General features: G+C 31.0%; 2 protein-coding genes across 2 annotated transcripts; one reads left to right on the top strand and one right to left on the bottom strand.

Moving 5' to 3' along the window:
• Positions 1 to 341: 341 nt before the first annotated feature.
• Positions 342 to 9,050, top strand: LOC106774191 (ubiquitin carboxyl-terminal hydrolase 6). The gene is made up of 18 exons (XM_014661092.2): positions 342 to 561; positions 1,247 to 1,392; positions 1,544 to 1,579; positions 1,673 to 1,780; positions 3,159 to 3,259; positions 3,361 to 3,487; positions 3,942 to 4,001; positions 4,092 to 4,159; positions 4,426 to 4,476; positions 5,450 to 5,558; positions 6,189 to 6,277; positions 6,781 to 6,850; positions 6,984 to 7,064; positions 7,156 to 7,251; positions 8,116 to 8,164; positions 8,285 to 8,395; positions 8,480 to 8,554; positions 8,656 to 9,050. Exons 1-18 carry the CDS (start codon positions 552 to 554, stop codon positions 8,709 to 8,711), a joined length of 1,443 nt encoding a protein of 480 aa, XP_014516578.1. The 5' UTR covers positions 342 to 551; the 3' UTR covers positions 8,712 to 9,050.
• Positions 9,051 to 11,549: 2,499 nt separating this feature from the next.
• Positions 11,550 to 12,281, bottom strand: LOC106773069 (zinc finger protein 1-like). The gene has a single exon (XM_014659756.1). The coding sequence runs from the start codon at positions 12,279 to 12,281 to the stop codon at positions 11,550 to 11,552; it is 732 nt and encodes a 243-aa protein (XP_014515242.1).
• Between the last annotated feature and the right edge of the window lie 6,507 nt (positions 12,282 to 18,788).

Genomic DNA, 18,788 nt, shown 5'->3' with positions numbered 1-18,788 from the left:
ATAATTTAATTAATAAAGTAAAAACATGTTTAGATGATTTTTGACAGGTCAATCTTAATTAAAAATTTATTTTAAAACTTATAAATAAAAATAATATAAAAAGACAGGTGATTAAACATTTAAAATTTAATCAAAATAACTGAATGGTAATGATTTCAACGTCATAATGCCTTTAAATACCCTACATATCTAAACAAAACTTTGTCACAAGTAAATTGATTAATTATAAACGTAAAAACACAATGTATATATTAAGAAGATATTAATTTTGAGTTTTAACATTAATTGGATAAAAATAAGCATGTACTAAAAAATTGGTGAATGTTTTTTGCGAAGGTTGATTTAAGAAGAGTCTGGTGGGGTTGGGTAAGGTTCGTGGAACAGGAGCAAAAGGAAGTGGGCCAGAGAGTGTTCTCGCCCCAAATATAAGCCCCCAAACACCAACAAGAGAAAGGCCTCAATTCCTTTCCCTTTGCCCTTTCTTCAAGCCAACCTCTTCTCTGCTTCTTCTTCATCTCACTCTCTCTTCCCTCCTCGATCCTTCTGCAGTCATGATTACAGGTCTCGCACCGTTTCTCTCTTCCATTCCCCGCAAGCTACTGTTCCTCTCTTCTCTCTGCATTCGTTGCCTTCTTTTCCAATTTTATATGCTGATGTTTTTTTCGATTTCTGCTGCGTTTTCCAATTCAGAGAGATGCGGCGCTTGTAATTTAGGGTTTGTGCTAGAGAGATAAGGAATTCGTGTTCATTTGGAATTCGGATGGGATGTTGCCTTTTGAGCTTGATTTATGTTTTTTAAGTTAACCTGTTTTGTGTAAGCTAGGATGATTTTGCGTTATATTTTCTTTCAAGTTTGGCGGTTCGTTCGGGGCACTTTGTTGCTGACTTATTATCGATATTCAATGTTTTTTTTTTGGTTTATTGGAACTTTCGAAAATGGAGATGTAGCTAGCTGCATTCAACTTCTTTTGAAGTATAACTATGCTATAGGAGCAGTGAAGAAGTTACGCTGGGTTTCCTGCTGGTTTTTAATATTTTTCACTGTGCATGGATGTTTGCCTCGTTTTACATCTCTTACCGGATGTTATCGTTAAGCTGATGGAATGCTAGCGATAAACGGAAAGTCATGGTTTTCCGTACGATTTGGGGTTCCGTTAACTGATATATTGCAGTGCTGCCTTGTGGATTGCTGTTTTCTTTTATCTGATTTTATCATTCTGATACTCTACCGATCTTTTCTCTGCAGTAAGTGTAAAATGGCAAAAAGAGATTTTCAAAGAAGTGGAAATTGACACTACCCAGTCTCCTTACGTCTTTAAATGCCAATTGTACGATTTGACTGGTGTACCTCCTGAAAGACAAAAGATTATGGTCAAGGGTGGTCTTTTGAAGGTAAGTAGATTGTTGAAGTGATTACTTTAAGTAATGAGAAAAAGAAAACTTAGGCTCATCTTAGTAGATCTTTTAAAAAGATCTTAATAATAACCAGGAATGAAGTTGTTTCGAAGCTTTTTTCTTCCTTTGATTTCCTCTTGCAATGCAGGATGACGCTGATTGGTCAACATTAGGAGTGAAAGAGGTTAGCAGTGCTAGCATATGTTTTTGCAATACCGTTCTTCTTTGTTTCATGTTTTCCTACATTTAATCGATCCACAAAATCTCCTGTTTTCAGGGTCAAAAGCTAATGATGATGGGTACAGCTGATGAAATAGTGAAGTCTCCAGAGAAGGGAACTGTTTTTGTTGAAGATCTCCCTGAAGAAGAACAAGTAGTTGCTGTTGTAAGTTACTCTTACACACGCCCTAGTTGATGAACTGCTAAATATCTGTGTTTAGAATTTTTATAGGAGTGGTAGGTTCTCAAGTAACGGACATGATTTATAGGTATCTTAACTGATATTTAATCTATTACTCTTGTATTTTTTCCTTGTGTTATCAGTCATTTATTGAACACATAAGGCTAATAGTTTTTTCCTTTAGTTCAAATTTAAAAGTCAATCCTTTCCAATAACCCAACCGTGAAACTGGGAAACAGATCGACAATAGTCCCTCTGTCTTCATTTTTATTATTCTTCTCTTAAAACTCTAGCTAACCTTCCCTGTGATTTGATTTGAAAAGAAACAATTCAGCACGGTTCTCATTTCTTACCTATCACATTTTTCTTCCACGGACCATCTTGGGAGATGGATGAGAAGCCTGAGCATGTTAAACAATGCATGAGCTATCATTTTGAGTTGTTTAATGTGAGGATTAGCTCAGAAACTTAAAAATAGTAGCTTATGAGCAAGGAAGTTGACATAAATCAATTTTTTAAAGCTTAAATGGACCCTTACTGTCTTGTCTATATCAAATTTGTGTTTTCTTTCTCAATAGAAGTTCTTTAGGTTGGAGATATTCACGTCTTGTTCAATTGGTCTGGGTTCTTACGTCTGGTCCTCTAAAGATATACATGGCATTGCATGATCATCCATTTAAACAAAACATCATATCAGTTCTTGATAACTGAATCAAGTTGGTACTTGAATGTCATGTTTTGTGTTTTATTTCTCAATAGAAGTTCATTAGATTGAAGATATTCTTGTGTTTGATCTCTTCTTCAATTGGTCTTGGGTTCTTATGTCCGGTCCTCTAAAGATATTCATGGCATTGCATTGGTCATCCATTTAAACAAAATATCAAATTGGTTCTTGATAACATGCATCAAGTCGATACTCAAGTCTCACATTTTCCCATCACTTTGGTTCTTAAAATGGCAGCGATTTTGTCTTGAAAGGATGAAACACTTGTGGAGTGAGTTATTATAATTGAATGACTATTTTTTACAGAAATCTTTTTAGGAGATATTCTGAGTTTAGTGATATAAGATTGGTCCTTCGGTTTCACATTTTGCCATCATTTTTATCTATAAAATAGCAGCAATTCAGTTCTGAAAGGATGAAACACTGATGGAGTTAATTTATTATCATTGAATGACTAGTTTCAGCTGTGCCATGTTTTCACTTGTGTGAAGGATGTTTAATTTAACATCTTTTATTTGTTTATTTTCTTCTTTAGTTTGGTTGAGTTGTACTCATTTTTTTGTTTGTTTTAGCATTTGATTATTTTTCCTCTTTCCTCTGGGGGTGGGTGGGGCCTGTGTGATGGATTGATTTTCCCAGGGACACACGGCTGGTCTTTTCAATTTGGGAAATACATGTTATATGAACTCAACATTGCAATGCCTTCATTCTGTGCCTGAGTTAAAGTCATCTTTGATTAAGTAAGTCTTTTTCAAGGAGTAAGAATTTACATTTTATTTGTTGCACTTTTGAGGCAGACAATGACATATGATGAATATTTTATGAACTTTCTTGGAATCAGGTACTCACATTCAGGACGAAACAATGACGTGGATCCGTCTTCTCACATGTTGACCATTGCAACCCGTGACTTATTCAATGAGCTTGATAAAAGTGTCAAGCCTGTGGCGCCAATGCAATTTTGGATGGTACATTATATTTATAGTGTTCATTACATAACTAATTGTTCATCTTTAAAAAATTATTTATCTCTATAACATGTTTGTGGGTGACAAGACTTTTTTTTTTTTTTTTTAATTTTGTTTTTTGAAATGTTACAATAACACGCTGAATTGGGAGTGCTGGTTGATGAATATATTAGTTTCTGTATCGAAATGTTTATGTATGCTCATTTTTTTTTTGGCCAATATATTCATGACTTCCTTTTGAAATTACCATCTAAAGTGGAGGGTCTTCACTTTTAGAATGTGATTTAGGAATTTATTGATGTTTATCTTTGGCTACTTTTATTTTAGGGCTTTTCTGCTGTCTAGTTATTCTTTGTCATTGTACATTAAAAAACTATGTTTTCATAATTCTTTTGATATTTGTTTGCTGCTCTGAGCTCGCCTCATGCCTTTTTTGGGGACGGTGAATGGCCAGGTATTGCGGAAAAAATATCCTCAATTTGGTCAGCTGCATAATGGAGTGTTCATGCAACAGGTTTATAAGTTGCATACCAGCTTATGGAATTAGTTTTACCACTCTAGTGAATTGGTTTTCCTTACCCAATTTGTTTTTCATGTCTAACAGGATGCTGAAGAATGTTGGACACAACTTCTATACACACTCTCTCAGTCCCTCAGATCCCCTGGATCTAGGTAACGTTGTGGTTGTGCATGTTTATTGGGAACTGCATGCAACTGTGACAGTATCTTGTAACTAGTGCTTATTGTTTAGAAAAAAGGTGTCAGATTTAAATGAATCTTTAAACAGTGGGTAATGATAACCATTTTCTGTACTTCTCACAGTGGCATACTAGATCTGTCGAACTCTCCCGATTTATAATATATTACTCAATATTTTTCATCCACTTCTTTGATTTCAGAATGTTAATTCAATCTAATAAAATTTATTTTGTTTTCAGTGAAAATCTTGATGCTGTGAAGGCCATCTTTGGCATAGAACTTATTAGCAGGTACACTCCAATGCTTTCTCTTCAATTGTTGGCTACTAATGTGCAATATGTTGGTTACATCCACAAAGTACTCTAGATTAATTTTCTTTCTCATTTGTAGCATTGTTCTTGGTACTATTTGAATCTAGGGATCTGACAGGCTTTCCTTGAATATATGAGAAAGCAAGTAGTTTCTTTCTTTTATTGATTTTAACCTGTGGACGTCTCATTGTCATCTTCTTTATGAATCTTTTTATATTTATCCTAACCTCTGAGGTTGCCAGGTTTCAATTGTCATCTCTTTAATTGAATTCCTTTAATACATTAGAACATTTAAATTGTCTCTCTTTATTCTTCACCACCCTAATTTTACAAAATAACTTTCTAACTCAATGTTAGTAAAATTTCCTCAGATACATGTACTAAGAAAATTCTTATGATAATATAATTTTTAAAAAGTTTTAAAAAAAATGATCAGTAAGCACTCATGAATGAAATTTTAAATATTTTTAAGGAATGACCACTGTAGAGTTGAGTCTGTGGAAGCTCGTCTGTGTGTGTTATAAATATGATTTTAGGTATTCTAATTACACATATACATGGTAGAAAATCAGATTTTTGAGTTGCGGTTGCCATGCTGCAACGGTAATTAAAGCACATTTATATATGGACTACAGTACATGAGTGCGTTAATTTTGATCCTCCCCCTTCATATTTGAAGTGGAAACCTAGCGAGGGTCTGGACTTGTATTATATTTTATGTGTCCATGACTCTGTCAGTCTTTTGGCTGGAAAAAAAATTGTTTTATACATGTGTAACATTGTAGTTCTTGCTTTGTGGTGCACTCTGGTCAGTTCACTTTTTTTTTGGGATTAATAGAGACAACAGTTCACATTTTTTTTTTTAAATATACTAAAATGCTAATTGGTGCCCCCTTAAATTGCATCCTGTTAATTTATAGTCGTTTTCCATATTTTTTGGATAACATGTTAGGATTCATTGTCAAGAGAGTAATGAAGAAAGCTCGGAAACAGAGTCTGTTTATTCACTTAAATGCCACATATCGCAGGAGGTGAACCATTTACATGAAGGGATTAAACATGTAAGTGCTAAGCCATTTCTCTTTGTCTTTACACCGAGACACATGTATAACTGTTATGCAGTGAAAGTTCAGTAATATGTTGCTCTGGAAGTTTACTTTATAATTTTCTTATTTGGTCTGCAACTTGTGTTTCCTTCTACCGCTGAAAAATAATTGGCTCTTGAGAACCAGTATGTTATAGTTTATCTCTAGCACTGTTACCTGCCGCAAAGACATTTTCTTGGTTTGCCAAGGTCTTGGTTTTGGACTGAGTTTTTTGGGAGTGGGAGGTAGCCACGGGTTAGGTTGGTTCAAATGAGTGTAGCACGCTTGTGCATTCATGAAAACACAAACCAGAAGGAAATTAACAATAACGAAGTTATTGGTAAATTTTTTCTTGTTTATTAACCAATGATCTTCACGCAGTGGTTAATATGTAACATGTTGACTTTATTAACCATTGGTATCGCCACAGGTTACTAATTTAGAATTACTATTATTCTTAGGTTTTTCTCCATCCCCTCATAACTGCTAAATAAAAATTCAATAGTTTGACTAATTTAGGTCTATCAAATTGTTTAATCTTATTAAATATTGGTTCCTATGATGAATACACTTGTGAGCTTCTACTAACCTAGCTTACTTTTGTAGGGTTTAAAATCTGAGTTAGAAAAGGCTTCACCTGCTTTGGGCCGTAGTGCTACATACTTGAAGGAATCACGCATTAATGCCCTGCCAAGGTTGATATTATCCTTTTCAAATGATATTTTTCGGATACCGTTTTCTTTGATGCCATGTGATTTCAGTTGGATTACACTTTGAGCTATACATGTACAAGCTATCTTTGATAGTATAACTTGCATAAAGAGTCTAGATAAGATTACTAGTTAGGCTTGGTTTCTGCATTGACTGTGCCAAGACATCCTTCTTCAGTCTATTGAAAAGGAGTCAGCCTAATTTTGGCTGTACATTCTAATTCCACGGGCATGTGGATGGTCTAAACTAACAATGCTAGTAATGACTCATGAGACCTTGTTTGAAAGAGTTGTTAAGATTCTACTGTCTCATGGGTTATAATTAAAATATTGGTGTGCGTTTTACAAAGTTGGTTCTTAAATACTGGCCCCGTAGTTCTTCAGATAAGGTCGGTTGCTTTTTTTGTTATATTTTAATTTTTCGTTATATTTTAATTTTTCACTGGTAATTGCTGAGTGGTGCACTTCTCAACTTTTGCCTTCTCAAGGTACTTGACTGTTCAGTTTGTCCGTTTCTTTTGGAAGAGAGAATCCAACCAGAAAGCTAAGATTTTACGGGTAACATTCACTATATTTCTCCTTTTGTTTTTTCTTTTTTGATGGTCATTGTTGGGTTTTGACTAATTATCATTCAAAGATTTTGCTTGCTCTGAAATTTATTTTATTATGCCTTTGTGCTTGGTTATCTCAGAAAGTGGATTATCCTCTGGAGTTGGATGTTTATGATTTTTGTTCAGATGATCTTCGTAAAAAACTGGATGCTCCTAGACAGGTATCCTTTTTGTCTTTAAATATGAAAAAAATCTTATGGTTGTTTGTAAGAAGAAATATGTTTGCTTATATGTGTGGGTTTATACCTTTAGATCCTAAGAAACGAGGAAGGCAAAAAGCTTGGTCTGAAAGTGAATGATACAAGTTCTGCTCAGAAGGAAAATGATGTGAAAATGTCCGACGCTGAGGTTAGGAAACAGCCAAACTTAACATCATCTTTGATATGCAGTGATTGTGATTCCCTTCGATGATTTCCATGCTTGCTGTTATAAATAAGCATGGAGTAGTAATTTCATCCCATCGATCCTCAATAGAATTTGGAGTGGAGAATTGAGTTCTGTTCCTAAATAGAATATTGTGACGGGGATTTCATTCTCCGTGGAATACCAAGGGCTTGTTTCTGTACGGTTTTTAAAAACAGTTCAGTTTTTTTATATTTTAAACTTAAACTTTTATTACTGTTTTAGTTTTCAAAAACTGTTTTTGTTTTTCTGTTTTTAGCAACTAAAAAATGAAAAATGATTGTGTTTTCTGTTTAGTTTTCTCAACCACTTGTTCCATTTCTCAACCGGATTGCATTGCTGCCAGACAAAATCCTCCTATTTCCATTCTTCCTTCATTTTCTTTCTAAAGCGGTTGTCCAGTGGTTTTCGAGTTTTTTCCTAACTTATTTTAAAAATCGGTTTTCCAAATAGGTTACTAAAACTGTTTTAAAAAACTAAATCAAACAAGTAATGCTTTTCTTTTTTTTTCCTATATGCGGGTGAAAAACAACTTTTTCTTTTACAAATAAAATTACAGAACTGTTTAGTTTTTTAAGAAGATTTTTTTATTATATTCTTGTAAAAGAAATACATTGGTTAGCAGGATATGTATATACGACCCAAGTTAAAACTCATCTAATTTTTCTTTTACAAATAAACTTATTGGTTTGAAATACATTGGTTCTGTGTATCGATCATTACAGTTGATTTCAGTTCATTTAATGCCCCTTGCATATTCTACGTACTACTACAGTCAGCATAAATAAATACAATTTTTTGTTGATTCAGGGATCATCGAATGTTGATGGGGAGCCATCTGTAGTTCCCATGGACGAGGGTAAAAACTTGCAACGATCTGCTACTCATTTATTTTCTGCTGCCAGTAATTTATACGAACACACATATGCACACACACTAACTCTCTTTCTGCTTTGTTTTGATCATTCTCCGTCTATAGGTGAAAAGGAAACACAGATGACTGGAATTTATGATTTGGTTGCTGTGTTGACCCACAAGGGTAGAAGTGCTGATTCAGGACATTATGTTGGTTGGGTCAAGCAAGAGAATGGTTGGTTCTAGGAAATAGAATTGTGTTTATATCTAAGCATCTGTCTTGATCTCTTTCAAACAATATTTATTTTGTTGTTGGCAGGGAAATGGATTGAGTTTGACGATGACAATCCCAAACCAAGAGTGGAAGACGACATCACTAGACTATCTGGAGGAGGTGAATATCACATAATTAATTTACGGACATTAATATTATTTACTTCTTCGCTTTTATAACAAACTTCAAATTTGTTTAAAAATTCTGTCATCTGTCTCCAGGTGATTGGCATATGGCGTATATAATCATGTACAAGGCTCGTGTTGTATCTGTGTAATTGCTAGGAAGAGCAGATTGATGGATTGCGAGTGAGAAATGGTGGTTGTTAGTCAGTGTTTGTTTTAGGTATTGTATTTTTTAAAGGATGTATAAGGATTTGAGTTAAAGCATGGCATGGTGCCATGGATCCCAGAGGCAGTTGAGTTAAATATCAAGTAGCGGCTGTTGTTTTACGATGAAGCCAAGTATATTTCTTTGAAAAGCGAGATCAACCGAAATGCTTAGTGATCAGATATACTTTTATTGTTACTGTTCACATGCAGCCTTAGAACCTGACCCACAGACTTATTTAATTTGATTATGACAGGTGAATCATTTATTTTTATAATTTTAAACATTTTTTTTACCTGTTCATATGAAATGTTTTCTCTTTTTATAATCTACTTTTATAAAATTGTTGCTTCTTTATTGATATACTACTAATAGGTGTTTTCATTATAGAGAAATTCATAGCTTATTTTTAAAATAAAATGCGTGTTCATTTCCAACAAATTCTGGACATTAAAATATTGTTTCCTATTATAGTTTGTGTATGGATATTAGTTTTTGAATTTTTAAACAATGGAAGTGATATTTTTTTTAGTAAAGTGAATTTAAGCTGTATAACTCTTCTGACAGTATTTAACAAACGTATAGCACGGTTTACCATTTAGTTTTTATTATTAGTTAGGTAATAAAAATTATATCAATTACAATTATTTTATCATTTTCATATTAGTTAAATAATCGGTATTAATACATCCCTAAAACTTTATTAAATTTAGTTGTTAAGTGTTATCGTTATTTGGCCATGTAGTTAATGACAACCATTACGTGATATAAAATAAAAAGTATTAAAATAAAATAATTTATTATTATTAATTTAACTGTTTATAGTTGTTTAAAGTTCTGTAAATATAATATAGTTTTTCAATAGACACAATGACCGAATTAAAAAAATATTCGACTACGTTAGAAGTATAAACACATGATAATATTTTGTCAATGCTTATAGTTGGTAAAGTATAATACACAATTTTTATAGTTCTTTATTTAAAATTGTGCTTATGATGACATAAGAGATACTAAAAAAAAAAACTTTTGATATTTGTAAATTGGTTTGTGTTATCTTATTCAAGGCATGTAAATAACAACGTCACTTACATATAAATTTGACATAAAATAATTATAAAAGAATAAAATTTTATATTTAAAAAAAAAATAATGTTAACTAAAAATTTAGGTTTAATTTTTTTACCTTAAAAAGTCTCAATTTTTGTAATTTTTTTAAATTTGATTTTTTTTTCTCACGACTAAATTTTTAGTGATATAATGCCTACATGAATTATCAGTAAATGATATGGTTGTCATACCATCTCTTCTTTTCAACATCCTTGATTTCGTTATTATTGTATCACCGATCACCGAATTCTTCCTCTCCGCCTTGTAATGTACACCATTTTCTTCCTTGTACCACTACTGCGAGACAACTTACATCTTCTTCGAGCAAGTAAAAAATCGTAGATCTACAACCTCACGATCAACTTGTGAAAAATCTTAAATCGTGTACCAGATCACAAGAACCTCCATGGCCAGCCACCCAAACCAAAAGCGAAGCCATCAACAGTACAATCACAACCATAGCAGAAACCTTTATCAGCCACCACCTCCTTACACCACTGACAAAAGCCATAACGAAATCTTAACAACCCATTTCGTGCCTCTTGTATACGAAGCTCCATTGAGAGTTCGAACTTGCAAATTAGAAAGTCAAAGAACACAACTTGAAAATGAAACCTAACATCTCTATTATCACAAATCAAATCAATTATAACGAAACACCATATTCATTCAATCACCACAAATTCGCATAATCATAAAACCCAATTTAAAAATCATCATCATAATCAACTATAAAAGCATCAAGAACAATAAAACCCTCACATTAACCACCTCTAAACACAAGTCATTCACTCAGGTAAACATTATGCCTATACACTATAAAAAAAAATCAAATTAGACAAAAATTATAAAAATTAGAACAACTTTAAATATTTAAAAAAGTCAAAAATAACTTTGAACATCAAAAATCGCTTTGAACAAAACTTACTTCGGTTTAAAAAATACGCAACAATGATTCTTACTATGATATGACATGTATTAATTCATGCCATTTTTACTCATTAACTCTTTCATGTTTATCATAAATTTTTTAAAATTTAATATTTAATACGACGACCGTTAATTTTAAAATCGTCCTCGTATGTAAAGATATTACTGATTCTTAATCGTGTCAAAGTTTTTTTTTTTTTTTCTCAAGACCATATTAAAGACAATTCAAGAACCAATGTTAAATACTTGTTTTTTTTCTTTTTTTCAGTGAAGGTGCATGAATCTAATAGCACAATAATATTGTTAATATTAAGATTATTCAAAGTAAACATCATCCTTTATTATTCCTCTATTATAGAGAAGGGTAAAATTGTTTTCAAGAATTAACTTTGAATGGAAATAAAGTCAGTTCATAAATCATTTCAAAATTTAATTTACAACAAATTACAATGCTTTTAAGATATATAAGTAAACGTAATTAATACAGAATAATATCACACATTATAATATCTAATATAATTACATTATCTTGCAAAACTCTCCATACATTTCTTTAATTCGTATGAACAGAAAAAGAAATCAAATATAATTTTAGTCCATCAAATAAAAAAAAAGAATTTCTGAAATAAAAAGATCAAATGTATTGATTGAACAAAATAGACAAGAAGTAAAAAAAAAAACAAAAAAACAAAATAGAAACAAACTCTTGTTTCCTAGAATGAATATACAAAATGTTCAAGAAGATTCAAATCTTGAGAGTCAAATCAAGCTCCTCCATCACTCCATTGGCAATCTTGAGAGTCAAATCAAGTTCCTCCACCACTCCATTATCAGTAGCCATTGCAGAAAAACCATTTTCTTCATCAGAATTTGAATTCTTGACATTCAAATCATGCATCATTGTGATTTCATTATGAGATATCACTGCAGAATCTTTTTCCTTATCAGTATTAAACAATGACCCTGAATTTGGTTTTTCACCTCCAAGTATAGAAAAATTTAAAGGTTGATATGATGTGTGATGTTGATGAAATCCACTTCCTTCAGCATTCAAAGTCTGCAACTTTAGAATGGTGTCTTGAACATAATCCGAAGTATACTGCCCTAACCATTGATAATCATGTTTGAGTCCAAAATATGGCTTGAAATGAGTCATGGAAATTGCTGACACCCCACATGATTTTTCTCTCAATCCATAACAGTTGTTTGAATCAACAAAGCCAGCAACATATGAACTTCTGTCAGATGCAGAAGCCATGTTCAGAATCTTCTCTCTCTGTGCTACTGCTCTTTCTGCCTTGTGTGCATTCTGATGTCCACCCAAGGCTTGGTAACTGCAGAACTTCTTGTTACAATATCTGCAACAAAGCTTCTTCTTCTTGTTCTTCTTGTTGTTCTTCTTCATTGGTGATGGCTTTTCTGATGATGGAGAACAAACTTTCTCACAACTGTTTTCTGCTTCACCATTGCTTTCCATGGTTTTATCTGCAAAAAGATTTCTTCCAAACTTTCTCTTGGTAGCTTTTACTGGTGCAAAGCTATTGACAGCACCTTCATATATATAGCAAGATTTGTTCTTAATTAATCATTGTTAGAAATTATTATGGTAATTTTGGACATTTCCATATTTAATCACATGGAGTATATATATTTGATTCATGATGAATTATTCATAAAACAAAATCTTAACTGTTATCTAATTTATCCTGGGAGATTGTGAATAAATACAAAAAACACTATAATAATTATGAAATTTATTGTAACAAACTATTAATTTAAACACAGTATAATATTAAATAAATTTTCTTGCAAGTTTTAAAGATTTAATTGATCAATTCCATCAAAATATACATTTAATCACCTAAGTTACTGTAATTATAATACTGTTTTATATTAAATAAGAAATATAGTGATATTGTTACAAAATAAATAGTCAAAATGTATTGTCAAATATCATATCATTATGATACTTATATATATATATATGACCTGTCATTATGATGACTTAATATTTGGTTATTTTTTTTATAATTATTTTATACATTCAATAAATTACTTATCGTATTATGTAAAAGAAAAAGTTATATTAAATGCAATAATTTAATTGATTGATTTAATCATAATACATACTTATTATAATCACCTGAATTACTATAATTATATAATTTTATATCATTTATTAATATAGGCATTATAATGAATAGTATATAACTAAAAATTCAATATTAAAGTGATATGTTATCTTTTTGCATTCATTTAATGCTTTATTGAAATTGTCCACGAAAATTATATTAAAGTATTTTTCAAAATACTTTTAAGTTTTTATTTAAGCATAATAAATACTTTTTGGTGAAATAGTATTTATATCCTTGTTTTGGACCGGAAAATGAATAGTCCAACCATATTTCCATATTAAATATATAAAGATTCTATATTATCGGTATATCTTTTACCGTGAATTATACGTTTTCCCATTTTCAATTTTTTTTAATAAGTTCTTGAATAAATCAGTTTTTAAACATTTCCATAGAATTGTTATAAAAAAAATAGCTATGACATTTTCCCAATATTTCTTTTATAGTATTTTAGTATTATCTACGTTTCATTATTTAATGGGTCCAAAATATTTCATAATTAATAATAATAATTGTAAATACTAATATAGACCAATTACATAGTAAAACGTAAACAGTATTAAAAATGTTATAAAGAAAATATTGTGAAAATATCATTATCTATCATAATTTATAAAAAAGTTTGATATTTGAATCAAAATTGAAAAGATTAAAAAAATAGGGATACTTTACAAATGAAAATAAATAAATAATAGTTGAATTACTCTTTGTATAAGTGATTTGCATTTAATTCCTCATTTAGCATATTTGGTATTTTCTTTTGTTATGCATAAGGTGCGTCTTTAGTGTTGTTGATCTTGATTCTTCTCATCCTGTTTATCTGAAACTTGAATTATGTTTGTTGCAGTCACTACTTCGTACCAAGTGAATATGAAATTTTTGAATTTGTTGCTTAGGGTTTGATTCATTTTTAAATTTTAGACGTTCTAGAATTTCGTTTAACATACGAAACTTCTCTTTCCAAATGTTCATTATCTTTTGAATGTTTTTAATGTTAATTGTAGAATTTATTTATGTTCCTAAAAAAATCCAATGTTAATTTTAGAATTACTTATAAGTTATTCAAAATATACATTAATATTTGGGTTAAATTTTTATCCGTTAATTTTTAATGAAAATTAGAATTAGTCTTTTTGAAACTTTTGAAACTTTGGACTAATTAGTTTCTTATCTTTAAAACTACATGAACTTAGTTCCTTAAACTAAATTTTGTTAAGTTTATTTGAGGTTTTAAATATATTTCTCAATTAACATTGAAGAAAAAATGTGTTAAACAGTGTAAACCACTCAAATGCTATCATAAAATATGTTTGAAATATTAAATAAACATAGCAAAATTTGGTTAAAAGGACTATATCCACATATTTCTAAAGTTGAGAGACTAAATTGGACCAAAGTTTCGAAGGACTAATTCCAATTTTCACTGAAAATTAAGGGAGCAAAAACATATTTAACCCTTGATTACTCAATTTTTCAAATGTGTTTCATGATGTTTTAATGTTAATTGTAGAATTTTTTAATGTTATTAAAAAAATCCAATGTTAATTTTAAAATTACTTATAGGTTATTTAAAATATACATTAGTGTTTTGTTTAATTTTGAATTTCTCTTAACTTTTCTTCCCAAATGTGTTTCATGATGTTTTAATGTTAATTATAAAATTTCTTAGTCTTATTTAAAAAATCCAATGTTAATTTTAGAATTACGTATAAGTTATTCAAAATATACATTAATGTTTTGCTTAATTCTTGGATTAATTCTTTATATGTAGTTTGATAATAGTACTTATATCATTTTTATATTTCATATTTATAAGTGTTTGTGTACTATACTCCAATGACCGATCGACGAAGAGATCTGTAATCAAAATAGTCAATCGACCGACTGTCCAACAAGCGCAAACTAGGAAAGGTAGATATCATTAATGGTCAATTAATAACTTTAATGGCCATATTAAGGACGAATATACGATATTTATGAATGATTCACATATTATATTGTCCAAAAATATACTGCACTAATGATTAATCAATCGACTTGGCTGCAGAAACCCTATAAATATATAATTGTTATCTAGGTACAAATATCTTTATCTATCCTAATAAAATATAGATCTCTTTATGAAACATATCTGACTAGCGCCAGAGTGTCTTATGCAGGTCAACATCCCATCGGAGTGGATTGCGTTCTCGGGAATGATTAAACAATCGAACATTTTGGAGCCCACCGTGGGACTGAGCAACATCCTCACGAAACCACGAGGAACCAGACGCACGCTTGGTCTCGACATCACTACTTCAGATCATTACTAGGTTTCACAATAAAAATAGAAAATTCAAAAATAATTTCGAAAATATGTTTTTTGTTTAAGGAGTTTTTAGTGAAAATAACACCAAATATGGGTTACCATCCCCACGTGAAACTTCATCAACATGTGCTTCCTGTAGAGGCTCCCTCAGCGTCGGCAGAAAAGCTTTTGGAAAGTTAGCCACAATGGGTAGTCATAAGAGGAATATGTGGCAAAACGTGGAGCTTTGCTCGTTCTGCCTCATTTTTATAGTGTCGGGCAAGGATGTCATTGTGAACATCAAGACCATTGCTGAGGCGATAAAATGCTCTCCTATCACCAACTATCTTTACAAAGGATAGGACAAGATTTACTCTACCGAAGGAAGCATCGAGAAGGTGCTCTATGGCACTAACTTCAAGCAAGAATACATTGGGGGAAAAGATAGTCTGCATGGAGACGACTCCCTATGCCAATGTTCTTTATCACATTTGCTTCATGAAGTTTCTACATAAGAATAGCTTGAGGGACCACGTCACCAAGTTCGGTAAATTCACTATCTATCACGTAATGATTGTAGTTCCTTTTAATCTACCTCATATGATATAATTAATATGATAAAGTCCATCAAATACTTACATGAAGAGGTGTATTTAGTTTACTACACATCCCTCATCTATCAGGTATTGATTTACCAAATCATTATCAAGCATCTGATGTCCGATAAAAAAGTTTAAAGAATAATTCTGATGTATTATTTCAAATAATAGTGTAACATATATATACATACAAGGGTCCTATAATTTCTCATCTTTTAAAACAATGACGATTAGTTGTAATAATGCCTAAATTAAAGTTAACACAATATTTGATTGTCTAATATTTACTAATAGAATATTTAACATATCTTAACACTCACATGCAAGTTGGTGCGTTGATATCACACATTTCCAAGTTGAATAGAGACTCATTAAATACTCTACTTGACACTCATTTGGTAGGAACATCAGCCAACTGCAATTCTGATCTTACAAAGGGAAAAGAAATTATTTACCATGAGAATATATAATGTGACACTTCTATACTCATTTACAATTTTCCAGATTGCATAACCGCTACTCTAAAGGTGTCCCTCATAAAACCTTCCCTTTCAACCCACAATGACTTTCTTAGCTTGTTGTTGTTACATTCGAAGAAGTCTATATTGTTGCAAAGAGAGTTGACCTCTCAACTCAACTGAGGACAAGAAAATGAAATTATACTTGGAGCATTGGATTGATCAGAAGGAGTTGCATCTATTTGAATGGGATACTCTAGTCCTACCTGAGTTAATTAGGCACTTTTGGCATAACGCGGAGCTTCGCTCCTTCGGCCTCTCTTCTAAAGTGTTGGACAAGGAGGTCTTTGTGAACATTGACACCATCGCTAAGGCGATATAATGCTCTCGTTTCACTTATTTTCTTTACAAAGGATGGAACGAGATTTACATAGCTGAAGAAATCGTCGAGAAGGATATAAACAAGTAGTCATCAATTCATGAATATTAAATAATAAAAAAACATGAGTTTAGTTTAGTTAGTAGGGAGGTTGTTAAGATATGTCAAATATTCTATTAGCAAATATTATTAGGCAATCAAATATTGTGTTAACTGCAATTTAGTCATTATTACAACTGTGAGGTAATTTGTGCAGCTGTCATTCCTTTAATAGATGAGGAATTATAGTACCCTTGTATTTATATACATGGTATACTATTCTTTGAAATAATACATCGGAATTATTATTTAAACCTTTTTATATGGTATCAAAGCTAAACACTGACATCCTCTTATAAAAATTAATTGAAGAAACATGATTCTGTAACTTCCACTGCTACTCATATGCACGGATTGCTCACCCTTAAAAACTTGATGACATGAACTATGTTGAGTGGTCGTTGAATGCACATAACAAGATTAGAATTGCATTTGGCTGATGTCAAGAAGAATGTTTAATGAGTTTCTATTGAAATTGAGAATGTGTGATATCTATGCACCAACTTAAGTGAGGGTGTTAAGATATATCAAATATTCTATTAATAAATATTAGTCAATCAAATATTGTGTTAGCTATAATTTAGACATTATTACAACTGAGGTAATTTGTGCAAATTTGTGCAGCTATCATTCGTTTAATAAATGAAGAATTATAGAACCCTTAAATAATGATACATCATTAAAAGTGAGACTTTAACCATTAAATAAAATAAAGACAATGCATTTATCGAGAAAGACATATCAAAAACAATGAAATGTACATGAGAGAAACAAAGAGAAAAATATTAACATGCAAATCAACTCCCGCACTTATTTTAGGGTGCTTCTCATTTTAGTTTGTTGAACAATAATAAGAGAAAAGATTAAAAGATTAACGAATGATACAAAAAGGAAACAAAGGGTTACCATTTATAAACCTTTTATGAACAAGTTACACCATCCAACCATCCAACTATGAACAAGAACCTGAGATAAATGGAAAATAAAGTATATCATGCATCCTACAAAGTTTAAGATTGAGCAAAATTTATTGTTCTTATTTAAGCCTTGATTACTTATAGTGTTGTATCTTTAAAGTATCAATGTTTGAATATAAATAATGATAAATGGTCAAAAATAGACCTTAATAATTAAATAAAATAAAGATAAGGCATTGATGAAGAAAAACATGTCAGAAGCAATAAAAGACATATTAGAAAAACAAAGAGAAAAATATTAATGTACAAATCAACTTTCGCACTAGTTTTGAGGTGCTTTTCATTTTTGTTTGATGAGCAATAACAAAGAGAGTGATAAGAGAATTAATGGAGGATAAAAAGGAAATAAAGGGTCATCTTTTATGAACCTTTCTGTAAACGAGTTTGCTCCATCAAACTATGAACAAGAACCGAAGATAAATAGAAAATAAAATATATCATGCATCCTACAAAGTATGAATGTCAGTGTCTTTAAAGGAAGTAATATTTTCTAATTACTGTAAAATATATGCTAGTTAATGATATATAATATAACCAGAAAGGTGTATTCAATTTGATTATCTAATCTAACACACCTGAGACTGAATTTCAGAACAAAGAATCTCCAACTTCTTAACTTTCTGTAATAATCTTCCACTCATTCAATCACAAACTACTGTAATAAGTTAATAAAACGGATTATAATATTTAATTACCTGTATTTATCAAGAATTTAGTTGAAGAAGCTAAACAGTAACAACATAAAAGGAAATGGTAAAAGAGTAACTTTGTCTTCTACACTTCTCGTGGAGGTGGAGAAAGAAATCATGGCTTGCAGGAAGAAAAAGCCTACACAGGTTTTAAATAATATGTGTGTTTTTTTTCTTCTACTCTTACTTTTTAAATACAAGTCACATCAAAAGAAAAGAATTACATTTTGTAAAATTAAAATATCAAACTATTTTTACTTTAATATATTTTTATATACTATTATTTTTCTACATAATACAAAAGTACATTTAATTTTTTTTTTCTCGCATCAGTATGGATTATTTGTGGGTTAAATACACC

Source organism: Vigna radiata, chromosome 9 (genome assembly GCF_000741045.1).
Source record: "Vigna radiata var. radiata cultivar VC1973A chromosome 9, Vradiata_ver6, whole genome shotgun sequence".
Lineage (NCBI taxonomy): Eukaryota > Viridiplantae > Streptophyta > Magnoliopsida > Fabales > Fabaceae > Vigna > Vigna radiata.
Note: the sequence above shows the minus strand (reverse complement) of the source record. Positions and strands in the feature narration are given on the sequence as shown.

What these genes read in the sequence shown, in the direction of transcription:
- LOC106774191 (XM_014661092.2), top strand. An exon ending in TACATGAAGGGATTAAACAT is followed by an intron (nt 5,559 to 6,188) that starts GTAAGTGCTAAG and finishes TTACTTTTGTAG; the next exon opens with GGTTTAAAATCTGAGTTAGA. An exon ending in TTGGGTCAAGCAAGAGAATG is followed by an intron (nt 8,396 to 8,479) that starts GTTGGTTCTAGG and finishes TGTTGTTGGCAG; the next exon opens with GGAAATGGATTGAGTTTGAC.
- LOC106773069 (XM_014659756.1), bottom strand. Translation starts at nt 12,281, where the DNA reads ATGGAAAGCAATGGTGAAGCAGAAAACAGTTGTGAGAAAGTTTGTTCT.